General features: G+C 53.8%; 1 protein-coding gene across 5 annotated transcripts in view; it reads left to right on the forward strand.

The window, feature by feature from the left end:
• The window catches only part of ADCYAP1R1 (ADCYAP receptor type I), a 58,318-nt gene that overhangs the window by 15,612 nt on the left and 26,745 nt on the right, over nt 1-15,961 (forward strand). For all 5 annotated transcript variants that reach the window (XM_025464541.3, XM_025464539.3, XM_025464542.3 and 2 more), the window contains exons 4-6: nt 11,541-11,648; nt 14,002-14,022; nt 14,995-15,039. In XM_025464541.3, coding sequence (XP_025320326.1) covers nt 11,541-11,648; nt 14,002-14,022; nt 14,995-15,039 — 174 coding nt within the window. The remainder of the gene's footprint in view (nt 1-11,540; nt 11,649-14,001; nt 14,023-14,994; nt 15,040-15,961) is intronic.

The raw sequence follows: 15,961 nt of genomic DNA on the forward strand, positions 1-15,961 counted from the left end.
CATGTGCCAGTCAATGTGCTAGTGCTTTTTTTCTCCAGAAACTTAGAGGGTTGGGTCTGTTATTACCCCTATTCTATAGCGAGGAAACTGAGGCCCATGGAGATTATGTACCTTGCTTGGAGACCAGTAAGATCCAGAGGTGAAACTTATAGTTGGGCACTCTGTGCCCTCAACCATTGGGATCTGCTGCCTTGGAAAAAGGATACGATCCGCTAAAGCTCTACCCCCCTCACCAGCCATGTGATGTTGCAAAGGGCACTTAATGCCTTCATTTTTCTGTCTGAAAAATGGAGGAAAAGATGATATCTACTACCTAGCATTATTGCATTAAATGCCAATCATGGGAAATGCTAAGGGTTCTATGTGGCATTTGCTAAGTACTCAACAAAAGCATGATAGTTACTTAGAGTTGTCATCTTCTGGTATGGAGTGCCTCCAGGGTCTCCCATCTTCTACTCGATCTGAGTTCTGGGGAAGTGTGGAGATCTCTACAGGAAACAGATCAGTACAGTTTGGAACAATCTGGAAGGGCTTTCTGGAAGACCGGAGGAGGGGTTGGGAACCAGATCCAGGCTGCAGAGGGCAGATGGAGAAGCATGGGAAGGGGAGAGAGAGCTCCAGGTGGGGGATGACCCCTGATAAAGATAGGAAGGGAGCAGTGAGTTCAGTGGGTGGGGACTGTGACAGCTCACACTTGAACACCAAGGACAGCTTCCGAATCTTCCCACACGGAGTTGCATGTAACCTCACCGACCTATGGGCTGGGTAGAGTTTTTCCTCCCATTTTACAGCTGAGGCTACGCAGACTCACGGAAGTTAGGTTGCTAGCCCCTTACCTGGTAGGTCACAGGGCCAGGGAGGGAGGAGCCAGGATGTGCATTTGGTAGTTCCGCAGTCCTTGCCGTTAACTGCTACACTGTGTTGTGGCTCAGAGGAGGAGCCGAGAGATAACCAAACTGCTCCCACCCCCCTTGTGCAGTGAAATGTCACTTGGCAGAGGAATGAAGCTGGAGAGAGAAGTAGGAGAGGACAGCCTTCAGTGTGCCCCCCGAGGCCTGCACTTCACTTGGCTAAAGGGCATCAGTGTTTCTAAGGGCCAGGATAGCAGGAGGCCTCAGCCTCTAGTGACCCTCTAGGCCTCAGCTCCGGTGCTGTGGAAGGAGACAGGGCCTGGCAAGGGGAGGCTCAGAAGTGTCCAGCCTGGCTCACTTCAGGCCTCTGGTCAGCAGGGACTTTGCCCTACAAGCTGAGGTTGGAAGAACCCCTCGGGGGGGGCATTGGGCATCTCTCCAATGCTGAAGTTCTGGTAGAGCACTGATCTTGCGGTCAGCAGATGGGGAGAGTTTGCTAGGGTCTTAATTTTGCTCACGTGCTGTATCCGAGCCTCAGGTCCTGGGGGCAACCTTGTCATTGCAGTTGAGCTAGGCTTCCTGGCTTCGTATTACACCTGCTTGAGAAAGCCAGGCAGCAGTTGATCTCCTTGCGCTGTGCAGGGCATTAGAACCCCCAGGAGCACTTAACAGATGCTGATGGCCAGGCCCTTCTCACACCAACGTGATTAGCATTTGGTGTGTGTAGGGGGCTTGTTGGAGGTATGTGTTAAAAGCCTTCAGATGATTCTAAAGCATATCCAAGTTTGAGAGCCGTTGTTGTGGCCAGAGGATGGCATCCACTGGATGCTCATGCCCTCTTGGACCAGAGAGCAGCCCCCTGAGCACAGCTAAGCCAGGCTGGGAGCTCATTCTTAGCCGAGAGCCAAATGTGAATGTAATGGAGAATTGGCAGTTGGCATGGTGTTGTGCTCGGGTGAACCAAGAGGCCAGCCCTCCCACTGCACCCCTTCTTTGCACCTCCCCCCTTTCTGTCCCTAAGCATATGCACCATGCACAGAACTCTGGCCAGAGGTCAGCTGTTGCCCCGAAGTGTACTTGAAAATGGAAAAAGAAAATCTGTCACCCTGTTCCAGTAACTGTGAGTTGTGAACTCACAGTCATGCTTTGCTATATTTGAAAAATGTATTTCTATGCATTTCGTATATTTCCTTCATTCTTTTAAATTCTAAAGCGAGTGTGTTGGAATGAGGATACTAATCTACTAGAGATGAGGTGTGTCCATCCTACAGTGTGTGTGTGTGTGTGTGTGTGTGTGTGTGTGTGTGTGTGTGTGTGTCTGGGGCAGTAGGGGGCTCCCTGGAAGGCACCTGCTTCCTGTCAACCCCTTTTCTGTCCCTGGGACACCTTAAAGAGAACTGGGATGGTAATGCACAGAGCAGCCTTCAGAGTGGAAGCCAAGGGGCAGAGAGATGTGAGGGTGACAGGGTGGGACCAGAGTTCCACAGACAGCTGAAGAGGGTAGAGAAGCCAGGCAAGGCCAGAAGAGCGAAAGCTGCCTGCATGGTTTTTTGTTCACAACATCCTCGGGGTGTTTTAAAGATGTTTATTGAGACTGTTTTGAGGAGATCTGTTAAGTGGTTTTGTACCTCGTCCCAGACCCCTGAATGCTCAGTGGGACTTGGGACCACATGGAGTCCAGCTCTGTCATGGGACACAGAGAGAGGTTGAGGCTAGAGGTGGCAGTCACTGGCTGGGTCACATGGAGGGCTGGAGCCAGCTCTGGGACAGGGCCCAGGTCTGCCATCCAACTGGGGGCTGCCCTTTGTGTGGCGGTGCTCTTGTGCCCAGAGAGAAGGAGAAAGGACTCCAATGCGTGGGAACGGGGGCTCTACTCTTAAAAGAGTTGCCGGGCCCACCCGGGTCACAGGCACAGCCTGCTTTGTCCTCTGCTCAGCCCGAGCGAGTCCGGCCAGCACCTCCTCTTTGCAGGGCTGCGGGGCTTCCGGCCGCCTGGAGGCCTTCCCTGCATGTAAGTGGGGCTGCTTGGGTGTGGTCCTCCTTGGGGGTCCCCCTGCTTTGGAGAAGATGAAAGAGGCCCGCGGTGGCTTTGGCTGGAGCAGGAGGGAAGATGCGGAAGCCTGCTCATTGCTATTCTGCTGCAACCTCAGAAGCCTGTCGGGGGCAGAGCGCTTTGCCCCAGCCCCACCTCCACTCTCACCACGAGAGGAGAGGCCTGGAGGAGGGCACCACCTAAGGGCTGGTGCCCTGGCTCCCCAGCCCCAGGGCAAGATCAGCTTCTTGACAGCACCTCCCAGCCACTCTGAGACTGAACAGGCGCTCAGCATGGGAAAGGCTGGGGTCTGCGGGGACCCTCACTTCTGACAGTCGGTTCCGTTTCTGTCCAGACTGGTTTTCCCTTGGTCCCATAGTTCTCAGACTCGAGCCTGCATCAGAACCTCCTGGAAGGCTTGTCAAAACGCAGAATTACTGGACCCCAACCCCAGAGTTTCTGACTCAGTGGGTCTGGGTGGGGCCTGAATGCGTCTGCATCTCTGGCAGGTTCCTGTGCTGTCCCTGGCCTGCGGTCCCCACTTTGAGAACCCCTGACTTCCAGAGGGGAGGACTGCATCTTCATTCCTCCCCCCTCCACTCCCAGCACTGAGCTCACAGCTGGTCCCCATTTTATGGATCAGAAATATTGGCTGTGAGGTAAATCGAATCATTTTTTACCCTGGAACTGTGTGCTAAAATGAGGGGCTTGTTTTAACAATACCCAAGCATCCTCCAAGGGAGCACTGTGTCTTTGTCTGAGTCCCTTTGGTGCCCCTGGTCTCATGGGTTTTGAACACTGCGTGGAACTGGACAAAATCATCACCATGACAACCTGCGATTAGCTCCTTATTTTGTTCCAGTCGAGGCTAATGGCCCTTGTGTTCTCTCTCTGTTCAGTGCGCCCAAGTGGTCTTTCCCCCTCCTGCTGTCACGAGGCACCACGTCTCCGTGGCTGCTTTGTGTCTAGTGTCTTAGTGAGAGCAGCCCCCCCAACCCAGATCCCCCCAGAGTGTGCACAGCGCTCTCCCCTGAGCAGGATCCCAGCTGTGATGGAGCCCCCTGCCCAGGTTCCCTAGAGGCTTTCAAGCCTTGGGGTGGGGGTCAGGGGGCAGACTGAGCTAGGAGGGCACAGGCAGACTTTGTGTAGAATTGGAGAACTGGAGGAGAGGTGAATAGGGAGGCTTGGGGGTGTCAAAGCAGAGAGCTCTCCCAGGGCATAGGAGCCATTCTGATTTTTTACCTTTCTCCCAGGGGGAGGAGAAGAGGGGACCGGTGGCTGGTGCACTTGACCACAGCCTCCTTGAAGCTTGCTTTCCTGGTTGCTCTGTTGCTAATCTGCCCTGGTTTTCCCTGGGTTCCTGGCCACTACTCCTCAGTCTTCTTTGCCACCCTGTCTTCTAAATGCTGCGTTTATTCTTCTGTTGGGACCAGGCCCTCTACTCCACTCTTCTTCTTACTCCACTCTTCTTCTTCCTCTTTTTTTTTTTTAATGGGTTTTATTATTCATGAGAGACAGAGACAGAGAGAGAGAGAGAGGCAGAGGCAGAGAGGCAGAGGGAGAAGCAGGCTCCCCAGGGGGAGCCCAATGTGGGACTCCATCCTAGGACCCTGGGATCATGACCTGAGCCGAAGGCACATGGTCAACCACTGAGCCACCCAGATGCCCCTCCTCACTTCTCTAATGCACGCCCTCCCACTAGGCGCATCACCCAGGTCCGTGGTCCTCCCTAGCACCCTGTGCTGACCACTCCTTATTCTCTTGCTCTGACTTCCCCCGTCTGCACTCTGGACTTTTATCTGACCGCCTGCTTGAAATCTGCCTCCACTTGGCTCTTGGCACCATCTCAAACTGAACACACTCCAAACAAAACTGTTGAGCTCTAGCCTGCCTAATACCCTCCACCATTTACTTCTCATCCATTTCTTTCCACTGTGGAGAATGGCTAACGCCTCTGGCCATAGAGACACGCAAGCTAGAAATCCAGGTGTCGTCTTCGGTAGCTCTTCCACTGCATTAGTCAGGGTAGCCTAGATTTCACTGCGGTAACAACAACAACAAAACCCTTAACATTTTGGAGCCTGGGTGCCACAGCCTTTATTGCAAGCACAGCTCACAGGCCAGCTGTTGGCAGAGTCAGGAGGCGGAGCTTGACTCTGCAGGGGTCCTTCAGAGCCCCAGGCTCCTTCTGCCTTAAAACACTGTCACCCTCAACATGTGGCCTCCAAGGGTGCCACAGAGAGAGGAGAGAGAAAAAGAGCATGGAGCCTGTGAGGGATGCCTTTGAGAGCAGTTCATCACCTCCACTTACCCTCGGGGAGAACCCAGTCACGTGATAAGGGTGAGCTTGCCAGCCACAGCTGGTCTGTCACCAGGCCCTTCAGTCCCACATCCAGACTCCCCAACACAGAATGCCTTTCCGTCTTGCCTGTCCTGGCTCCAAATAGAGTCCCTCCACCTTCCCCTGGACTTAGGCCCATATCCTAATAGGTCCCGTGTTCGATTGGTTGCTTTTGAAATGGATTACCTTCCCACTCAGCTGAATCAGGTCATATGACTCCTTGTCTTAAACCGCATCTATGGGAGGCAAAAGGGTGCCCCTGCCAGCGATGTCCACACCCTAATCCCCAAAGCCTGTGAGTGTGTTACCTTACATGGCAAAAGGTACTTGGCAGACGTAATTAAGTGAAGGATTTTAAGATGGGGAGAGTACCCTAGATTATTCAAGTGGATCCAATATAATCACAAGGGTCCTTATAAGGGAAGGAAGAAGGCAGGCGGGTCAGAGGAGAGAGTTGAGGATGCTATCTACTGTCTCTCAAGATGGTGAAAGGGGGCCGCCGGGCAAGGAATGTCTTGAATCTGGAAAAGATAAGGAAATGGATTCACGCTAGAGCCTCCAGAAAAAGAAAACTAAAACAAAAACAAATGCAGCCCTGCAGATGTATTGATTTTATTTAGCCCAGTGTGGTCAGTCTGGGACTTTCTGACCTCCAGATCTGCAAGGTAAGAAATTGTGACATTTAAGCCACTGAGTTTGCTTTGTTGCAGTGGCAACAGGAAGGCAATTCCTAATCTAAGGGCTGCTCCTACCATTTAGCATAAAATGCAAACTCTTTTATTTGACCACCAGACTATAAACTCTGTGCAGGCAGAGACCGGGCCGCTTATTCACTCTGTATTGCTCAGCAGCATCTGACTCATATTATAGATACAGAACTTCTTGAGTAAGTGAGTGAATAAGAGGGAGGGGAAGGGAGAGTGAGAAGAAAAATAAGATAAAAGGGGGGGGGGTAGAAGGAGAAAAGGTGTCTTGAGATCCTCCAGTCCCAACAGAACTAAGGTTTGTTGGGACTAGAGTCTGGAACAGATGGGGGTAGAGAAGCTGGATGTGTTCTGTGGGGGTGGAAGGAAAACGAGTTGCTGTCCTCAGAGAAACCCAAGGCTTTTTCTAGAGCCCAGATGGTATCCTCCTCATCTGCCCGGAGAGGGTTACTGGAGGGATTCAGAACAGGCCCCATTGAGGAGGGGAGAGGGGATAGAACCCACACCACCTCCATCAGGAACAGGCTGAGAGGTGAGAGCTGTGCAAGTGTGAGTGGGGCATTCTGGAAAGCCTCGAGGTGGCTGCCTGAGTCTCTTGTGACCGCAGTGATGCAGGCCAGAGGGGTGGGCAGAGAGCTGTGAGCTCCTGATGGGATCAGGGACATTGTCCCCTAAAGGAAAACCATGTCTCTACTCACAGCATTTCTGACATTGAATGTGTGGCTTTCCACACCAAGCCATTCTCCAGTTTTCTGTGGACACCGATCGGTGTCCCTACAATTTAATTCACTTCTGACACTAACTACCTGGAGTTAGCACAGACCCTACTGGCTAAGAGCTTAGTCTGAAGACTGTCACCTCCCCAACTCCACATGCCAATCGCAAATCATGGGTCCCTATGTTATCCACACTTCTGTCCGACTTGACTACAAATCGGAGGTTCCCATGACTTCCCTCTTCCTAAGTTTCAGTGATTTGCTGTAATGGCTCACAGGACTCGGGAAAACACCATAGTTTACCAGTTTACTATAAAGGATATAAATGACAGCCAGATGAAGGGGTTCATGGAGTGAGGTCTGAAAGGATCCCAAGTGCAGGAGCCTCTGTCCCTTTGCACCACTCTGCTAGCATGTGGGTGTGTGTGCCAACCCAGAAGCTCTTTGAACCCCACTGTTAAGGGTTTTTATGGAAATCCTGCTGTGTAGGTATGATTGACTAAATCATTAGCCATTGGTGATTAGCCCAATTTCTAGTTCCTCTCCCCTCCCATGAGGTTGGTGGGTGGGGTTGAAAGTCCCCACCTTCTAGTCATGTGGTTGGTTCCCCCTAGCAACCAGCCAGGGTCACCCAAGAGTCACCTCCTTAGCATAAACTCAGGTGTGATTGAAAGAGGCTTTTGAATAACTAAAGACACTCCCTTCACCCTTGTCAGGAAATTCCATGGGTTTAGTTTAGGAGTGTTGCCTGGAAGCTGGGACTAAGACCAAATATATAATTCTTATTATATCTTAATATTACAGTCCCCTAAACCCAGACCCTGGGATTGGACCCTCCAGTTATGGATTTTAGTTCTAGTCTTTCCACCTGCCTTGGTGCTGTAGGAATTGCCCCTAGGAACCTTAGACCCTGGAGGGGAACGAGGCTGGGAACCTAAGGAGGGCTTCCATAGTGTGGTAGGCCGTGGGGTAATGTGGGGCACCTTGGCAGGTAGCCCTTGGGAGATGTTTGTCCTGGCCCTGGGGCCAGGGTGGGCAGCCCCAGATTCCCCAGCCACCCTTCTGGGCACCCGCAGGTCCTGAGTGAATCTCTGTTCCAAATTGGAGCTCTGGTCACCCAGAGTTGAGCATAACCTCAGAGACACCCCGCCCTCACAGTGCACACAGGGAAACGGAGTCAGGGTGCAGTGGGTAAAGACTTACCAGCGTCATGAAGTGAGCCCTTGGCAGAAGTCCGCAGAATTCAAGGCTTAAGGCTGCCATGCAGGTGCTGAAGGGACATGCAGGTGCCCTTCTGCTTCCTCTGCCCTCACTGGCAAACTTCTTAGATTTGTTTTCTACACCATTGTGGCCCTGGGCCTGGTGGGTGTGGTAGGCGCCGCAGGGGTTCAGTAAGTAGTTGTCAAGAGAGTGGACTCCCCACCACGCCTCTACACCTCTGACCTCCAACCGGGGGGCCCCATCTCCCCTCATGGCATCCCTGCCTCAGCCCTCCTGGCCATGCTCCCTGTATCTCAGGGGCCCTGAGACCTCAGGAATGTCAGCTGGCGGGAGCCCAGTGTTGCACATGAAGGGAGCGTCTGTTGGCTGGGGCTTCCAGGGCCTGGGCCAGACCCACGATCAGATCAGCGTGGACCATGACAGCCAAAGGTGTGCTGTTGCGCCTCTTTCAGGGACGTGCTGTCATAAGCAGCCACGTGCCCGCTGGAGTCCTGCTGTGTGGGGTGAACGGGACTCAGCCATGACGGGCTATGGCTCTGGTCCTGGTGTCCTTATCTTCCTGGTGTGTTACCCTCAGAGTTTACTGTGGTGCTTCCAGCTCCGGAACTTGGTCATTCCAGGAGACTGGGCCGGTGTGACTGGGTAGGAATTCCAAAATAGCCGGGTCTGAATTCTGAGAGAGCGGGTCTTCCGCATTTGGAAGCTCTGGATGCCTTCTTGTCCAGACGCGGCCCATTAGTCACGGGCCCCAGCAGAGCGCCTGGGAGCCCACAAGGCCGCCCTAGGTCCTCTGGCCCTGCTTAGCGCCTGCCCAGGCGTCCTCTGTGACCTGTTGGTGGCACTCCACTGAATCTGTCCTCACCTTGCAGGGCTCTGCTTCATCTCCTTGCCTGGGCCTCTCTCAGGGGAATGATTCTCAGGGACACCTAATTGAAATAATGAAATTAATGCTAATAACAGCAGTGAATATGCATTGAGGGAGCCTGGAGTTCCAAGGGCTTTACGTGTATGAATTCATTAATCCTCATGACAGCTCTGAGGTGGGACAGTGTCGGTCACCCGCTGACTGTCCCTTATCTGGTAAGGAAGCCCTCTCCAAAGCCCTCGTACAGACCCCTCAGCAGGGTGTGGGGCCTTTCCTGAAACTACTCAGCTGTTGGACCCTCCACACAGCTGCCTCCCTCCTCAGCCTTTGCCCCCCTCTTAGGAATTACATTCACTGTGTATACTTCCTCTGCCCACCTGGTAAATGTGGGGTTCCCTGGGGCTCCCATCTCCATGCCCTTCTCACTTCATGCCCTTCCCCTGGGGGAACCGCTGTCCCAAGGCCTCATCCCCTCCCCATGTGCCGGAGGGGGGTGGCCAGGGCTGGGTCTTGGGGGCCACATTAAGGACTTGAGGTGATAGGTCCTCTGACAGATATGCTCTGCTGGGGGTGGGCCGTATGACCTGACCAGATCTTCCTTTTGAAAAGATCATCATCATAGCCTGTGGGGTTGAGTGAGGTGACCATGGTCCCGGTGAGAGGATGGCTTACCCCTTAACTAGACAGGGGTGGGAGGATAGAGAATAGGCCATGGATTCCACAAGTGTTTGGAGGTCAAACCAGCAGGACATAGTGACCAGTCGGATATGGACAAGGAGAAGGAGACATAGTAAGGGCAGTCTGTTACCAAAACCCAACTTTGGCTGCCCTTTGTTTGAAAAGCCAATTCTCCAGGGACAAATGTTTGTTTTTATTTAGTGTCTAAATAAAACAAAAGTTTTTATAATATTTTATTCTATAAACAATAAAGACTTAATTAGAGAGAGAGGCAGAGTACAAGGAGGAGGAAGGGTTGAAGAAGAGGGAGATGGACAGGGACAAGCAGACTCCCCGCTGAGCAGAGAGCCCAACACAGGGCTCCATCCCAGGACCCCAGGATCATGACCTGAGCCAAAGGCAGACCCTTAACCGAATGAGCCACCCAGGCACCCCAAGAGATGAGTTTTGTTTGGAAAAGAGTACAGGCTTTATTCAGAAGGCTGGCTACCCAGAGAGAACGCAAACTTGCCCCAAGGCCGAGTCCGAGGTTCCTGCCCGCCCCAGAGACTTTTTAAAAGGGTTGTAGGCAGTGAGTTAGTTAAGGGAGTGCAGTGGTCTGTAACATTACTTGATTACGTGCACGCTACAGATGCCACCTACAGACACTACTGGGACGCGCAGAGGTGGTACAGGAGGGTCTGGTGCCTGGTGCGGAAGGGGCTGTGTCCTTTTCGAGGAAAGAATGCATCATCTATAGATCTACAAAGAAAGGTTTAGTTAATCACGTGGGCCAAGGGTGCTTGCTAAAGCTGCAAGACTGCTAGGTTGGCCAGAGGGGCTGTGGTGGCTTCAAGTCTAAGTGTCCAGCCGAGACGGGAAGTCAGGTTTTAGTGAGAGATGCCGAACTGAGCCCTGGATGGGCTGGGTTGGGATTCCCTTGGGCCTTTCATGTGGGGCTCTCCAGCCACGGGAGGCTGTTTTCAGGGAGTGCGGGTCTCAGGATTGGGGGTTGTCTGAGTGTAGCTCTGTCCCTAAGTCCATGAGCCGGTGATCTTGTCCCAGGTGAGAGGGGGTGAGGCCCCAGGGGCCGGACAGCCACCAGCACTGCATTTAGTCAGGGTGGGCAAGACATGCCTTGTGGTGGCCAAAGCTGGTGGCCAGAGGCATTTCAGCAGAGAGGAGGGCTAGTCAGAGGAAGGGGTGGGGTGTGAAGGCAGGTGAGGAAGTGGCTGTGGGGAGTACAGAGAGCTCCCCGGAGAGCTGGCGAGGGCTGGAAGGAGAGAGTGGAAGGTAGGCAGAGGGACAGGAGGCTCCGCTGAGCCCCCAAATTAATACCTGGCCGGCAAGCTTGTCATCTTTCTCTTGCTCCCAGCAGTGCATGTCCAGCAAGGCGCTGTGTCTTGATGATTCCTAAGGACCCCCCAGTCTGTCCCACCCCCCCCCCCCCCACCCCGTCTGTCCCACCCCTCAGCCAGCCCTCAGCATTCACCTGAGCTGGGTCTGTGCCACCACCACCCTGGCCTTTTCTGTCTCTGGGCGCCGTGTCCCTTCACAGTCCTGGGCCGTGGCTGCGCAGGCCTCTGCCTGGCTGGCTTTCCCCTCTTCCCTGTCTGGCTGGCCAGTGGCCGCTCCTCTCCCAAGTCTCAGAACCTCACTATCCGGAAGGCAGGTGCAGCCCTGGAGCAGCACCCTTAAGCCAGCCGGCTCCTGGCCCTGCCCTCAGGGACAGGGAGGGACCACCGAGGAGGCCTAGTCGAAGCTGGACCCCTTAGTGATGGTGGCGGCTGGAAGGACTAGGGGGAGCTGGTGTGGGGTGCTACACAGACCCCCAGCATCTCATGCTTAGTGATCCCATATTGGTCTGCTTCTCCCTGCCCTGCAATCCTGCCAGCACCGTGGGGTGGTGTGAGGTGTAAAATCAGGTGAGCGCTCCCTCTCCACCTTGGGAGCTCCTGGAATGACTCAGCTCCTCTGTGAGGGGTCTTCCAGGGATGAGGCTGAGCCCTGCCTCACACAGTGAGCCTCACTTTCCCTCCGTGACACTGTTCCCTCCCCCTGCAAGGGCATGGCTCCCAAGGGTATGTGTGTGGTGTGTGTGTGCATGTGTGGGGCTGGGCCGCCTCTCACCGTGGTGGTGCTCTTCTGCACAGGCTGCCCTGGAATGTGGGACAACCTCACGTGTTGGAAGCCTGCCCGCGTGGGTGAGATGGTCCTGGTCAGCTGCCCTGAACTCTTCCGAATCTTCAACCCAGACCAAGGTGAGTTTCTCCCTGGGGTCTCCCTAGGCCGTGATTGGTCTAGCCTGCTCCTTACGCTTGAGGCCCAGGCTTTTCTGGGACACAGGTACCAAGGACTGGGGCATCCTACAAGCCAGTATTCCCTGTTCCAGAGTTCCCATGCTAGTGAGAGCATGAAGCTACAGACCCTAGTACACACAGGTTGACGTGGAAATGTGCCACATTGTGCTGTCATTGTGTGTGAGGCCAGGCTGTGCTCTTGGAGGTGTCCACATCCATCACTTACCCAGGCTGGACCTTGAACAAGGCAATTCCCCCTCTGTCCCTTGCCCGCATTCTCTGCTCTGTCAAATGGCAATGTGGCATCGTGACTGGGGAATTAAGTGGAAGAACACACGTGGTAGCCCAGGCCTTGGCACATGCTAACGGTCAATAGTGTTAGCTGGTGTCACTATCACCACACAGGGATGCTCAGAGGGCCAGAGACACACCCAGATATGGACACACAATGAGTCGCCCTCAGTCAGCTAGACACAAGACACTCCTGTCCATACCCACATACCCACTTAGATACTAGGTATGGTATCACAAAGAGCTCAGTTTCGGACATGTCTGTATTTGAGGTCTTGGCCATTGTTGAGCTTGTGGAAATTATCAGGGGCCCCAGACAATCTGAGAGTCCTAGAGGTGGGCAGTGGCTGAGGTTCCTAACTCAGGATGTAGGAACATGGAGAGGAAGGGCCAGAAGGGGGCGGGCAGTGCTCTGTGACAAGGACAGGGTCTTAGTGACTGCATCTTCAAGGGGAGGGGTCTGAGGAAGAGGGCTTCATGCAGATCTCTTCTTTGGGTATGAGTCTGCTGGGCTCTCTAGGCCAGTCCCCACCTTTCAGCTGGGACCTTGTAGAGTCTTAAGGCTGCTCTCCAGCCCATCCGCCCTGCCTCTGGGAAGGGTCTAGAGCTAGCTCCTGCTCCTCCACCCCACTCCTTGTGGCTGTTGAGGGAAGCAGGACACCAAATTCGGTGGGGCTGGGCTCCAGGCAGGTGATGTCCTAAGAGCTGGCCCACTCACTGCTGAGCCTTGGGCTGGGGCCTTGTTGAGAGGAGGGTGGAGGGCAGGGGCTCTTGAGGGGATTAGAGGCATCTGACTCACTTGTGTGGTCATACACAGCACCTTGCGACCTGGTCCTCAGCTTCCTATTTCACCTGCCTAAGCCTTAGGCCAGTGTCCTTCTGGAACTGGAGCGCTTCTGAGCTCCACTCCACTATGAGTCCTGCCTATCTCCATCCTCCCACTTGTCTGCGAGAGACAGAGACACCTTCTCTTTGTCTTCTGGAACCCCAGCACCCGTGACTCTGCCTGGAGGGGCAGGTGCTTGTGGGAATTGGCAGAGGGGATAGTAGCTGTATTGGGGGGTGGTGGTGCATGGCCCTACGCAAAGACCAGGGAAAGCAGCTGCCCTGCCTCCCCTCCCCTCACTTCCCCTTCTGGGCTTTTAGCCACACCTCCCATCTCTGGACTGGACCTGCCAACCCAAAAGGAGGGTGGCTTGAGGCTCTCCCATCCTGACACCTGGGGGCCTGGGCGTGCCCCAGCGCCAGACAGGAAGTGAATCTGGAAGAGGAGGCGAACTGGGGAAGTGCTGGGGTGTGGGGTACAGTGTGTATGGAGGGCATCAGGTGCGGTGGCAGCCGGTGACTCAGCCACCTCGCTGCCGCATTCCTATGGAAACCGCCTTCCTCATTTCCTCCATTCACGTACTCCCCTCATTCATCATTTACCTGAGGTTTCTTGCTCGTCTGCTTTGGGGCAGGTACCGTGGCAAGACTGCTGCTTTTCAACAACAACAAAAAGAGGCAAAATGAATCAGCAGTGAACTAAGATTTTAAGAAAGGCTTTCCTTCACACTCCGTCCCTCCCTCTGGCAACTGCACCGAACATGAATGGCTTATTTACACCTGATTCTTAATGGCTCATTAAGGCAGGCCCTTTAGCATCTGTGTTCACAAAGCTGGATTAGTGAGATTCACCTTACCTACTTAGAAAGTTGAGAATGGCATTTCTCATTCTATTTCCTGGCACCAGGGGCCGAATCTGTTTGCTGCGGTCATTGCTTTTGCAGGCTTCTGAAGACACAGGGACGTTGATCTGCCCTCCCCCTCGCAGATGCATTGGCTCATCTCTCCTTAACTGGGTCCCATTCTGGAGGGAGACGTAGAAGTCTCCGGTGTCTGGTCCACCCCCAGCCTATAGTCCTCACACCCCTGGGTCCCCAGCAGAGTTTGGGAGTGGGGAATGGTGGGGGGCCCCAGTGAGAGCAGACCCAACTTTAGCTCCCTCGTTCACCTCTGTGTTCTCTCTCTTTCTCTTTTTCAGTGTGGGAGCTAGAAACCATTGGTAAGAGGAACCTTGGAGAGGACAAGGCTGCTGATCATCTGTCCATGTGTCCATCCAGTGGGAACCCAGTTCTGACTGCTGGGAATGGTGCGGGTGGAATGAGAGGCTCCTCCGGGACCAGATTCTCCCTTTACCACCTGCCCTTAGCCATCCGGGGAGGTGGGGGACACAGGCAGATGGGGGACACAGCCCTTGGCCTTGAGGTGCTCATGGGCTGATCTGGGAGGATGAGATACACCCGTGGAGGGCATCATACAGGCCTGAATGTGTGTGTGAACCCACATAGATACCAACATGCTCAGTGGCCTTGGCCTTGGCATTGAGAGCAAGAGAGACCTAACTGCAGCGTGCAGCCAGGGTAATGAAAAGGTCGGGGGGTGGCATGTCAGCTACGTGTTGGAAACAAGATTTTGAGAACTGGAAAGGAAATGAGGGTTCGTTGCTAGCAGGGGGCTCATCATAAGAAAAGGATGAAGGCGGAATAAAGAGTCAGGAGAGAGGGAAAAAATGTCTGCGGACGAAGTCCTGGGCTCCCTTGGATGAGACAGGTTTGGGGCTGAGATGGAGGCGTGTGGACCAAGAAGAAACCCAAGTCCAAGACCCATGTTCCTCTTCCTGCCTCTTTCTGGAAAAGGCCTAGTCATCTTTTTCCATTCCTCTCTCTGTCCGTAGGCCCTTCCACCTTCCTGACGCTATCCCATTTCCACTTCCTGTGGCCCAGTGGGGAGAACTGAGTCATGGGCCATCATTAGCATCACAGAAGTACAAAGCAAGAGGGATTGATGCCCGAAGGCACAGTGTGTCAGAGATGTGTGTGGCTGCCCTGGGTGCTGCAGCCTTTTGGCCTAGACCCCCACCCCTATCCTCAGGACCGGGGATGGCCTTGGCCTTCCAGGGTAGAGAGTAAACCTTGCACAGCTCTGGCATGCTGATGGCTGTGTACTGACTCCTGCCCACTTCTGTGCTTTGCAGATCGAGAGTTCGATTTCCCTGACACTAACTCCTTGGATCTCTCAGGTGAGGGCATAAACCAGGTCCCACCACAGGCTGGCCAGAGGGAGGGCATCCACCGACACGTGAAGTTGGGGAGCACCCCCGTTCCCGGGCTGGCATCCTTTCTGTGGCTATGTGATCGTTGGCAGGTCCTTTTCCTTCTCTGGAAGAGCCGAGGATTTTCTCTGCAGAAACTTGCACTCACGTGTTCAGATAGAATATTGTGTGCACAGATCTCCCGAAGTCACACTGTGGGCTCCAAGCACAGATCCCCTCGGTTAGGTGGTCCCAGATAGTTTGGGACTCCCATGGGTGCCAGTGGTGGTTCTCAGGCTTCCCACTGTGACCACCGTCACCTAGAGGGCTTGTTAAAACTTGGATTCCTGGACCCCACCCCCAGAGTCTCTGAGGTCGGGCCTGAGAATGTGCGTGCCTAGCCAGTCTTCCCAGGGATGCTGATGGGCTAGCCTGGGGGGAGAACCAGTTTTGAGAACCAGTGCCCTAAAATCCTATGCGCCTATGAAATCATTGGGGCAAAAGAGTCTAGTGAAGTGGGCGCAGTCACTGCAAGGTTTTGACAGTCTAGAGAGTACTCCATCTTCTGGAGATTTCCATCAGAACAATACAGTGGCAAATTCGTGGAATAGTTCTGAACAAAAAGATTTATACGCCTCTATGCCCACTCTGTCTTACAAAAAGAAACGGAGAAAGGGGGAAAATAAAAGAAAGGAAATGGCTTTCACCTCTAGGACCCTTTTTTAAAAATTGCTTTTCAAAGCAGCTTCCCTTTCCTCTTCCCACCACTCTGATGTGGGCAAAGCAGAGAGGAGATGAGGCTCAGGAACGGGAAGGGTCTTGGCCAAAGCCATGATTTCCCCCTGGGGCATGCAGATTTTCAGAGGGATTTGGAATGAGGGTGCCAGTAACAGCCTTATGTGGATTTGCT

This window comes from Canis lupus, chromosome 14 (assembly GCF_003254725.2).
Source record: "Canis lupus dingo isolate Sandy chromosome 14, ASM325472v2, whole genome shotgun sequence".
Lineage (NCBI taxonomy): Eukaryota > Metazoa > Chordata > Mammalia > Carnivora > Canidae > Canis > Canis lupus.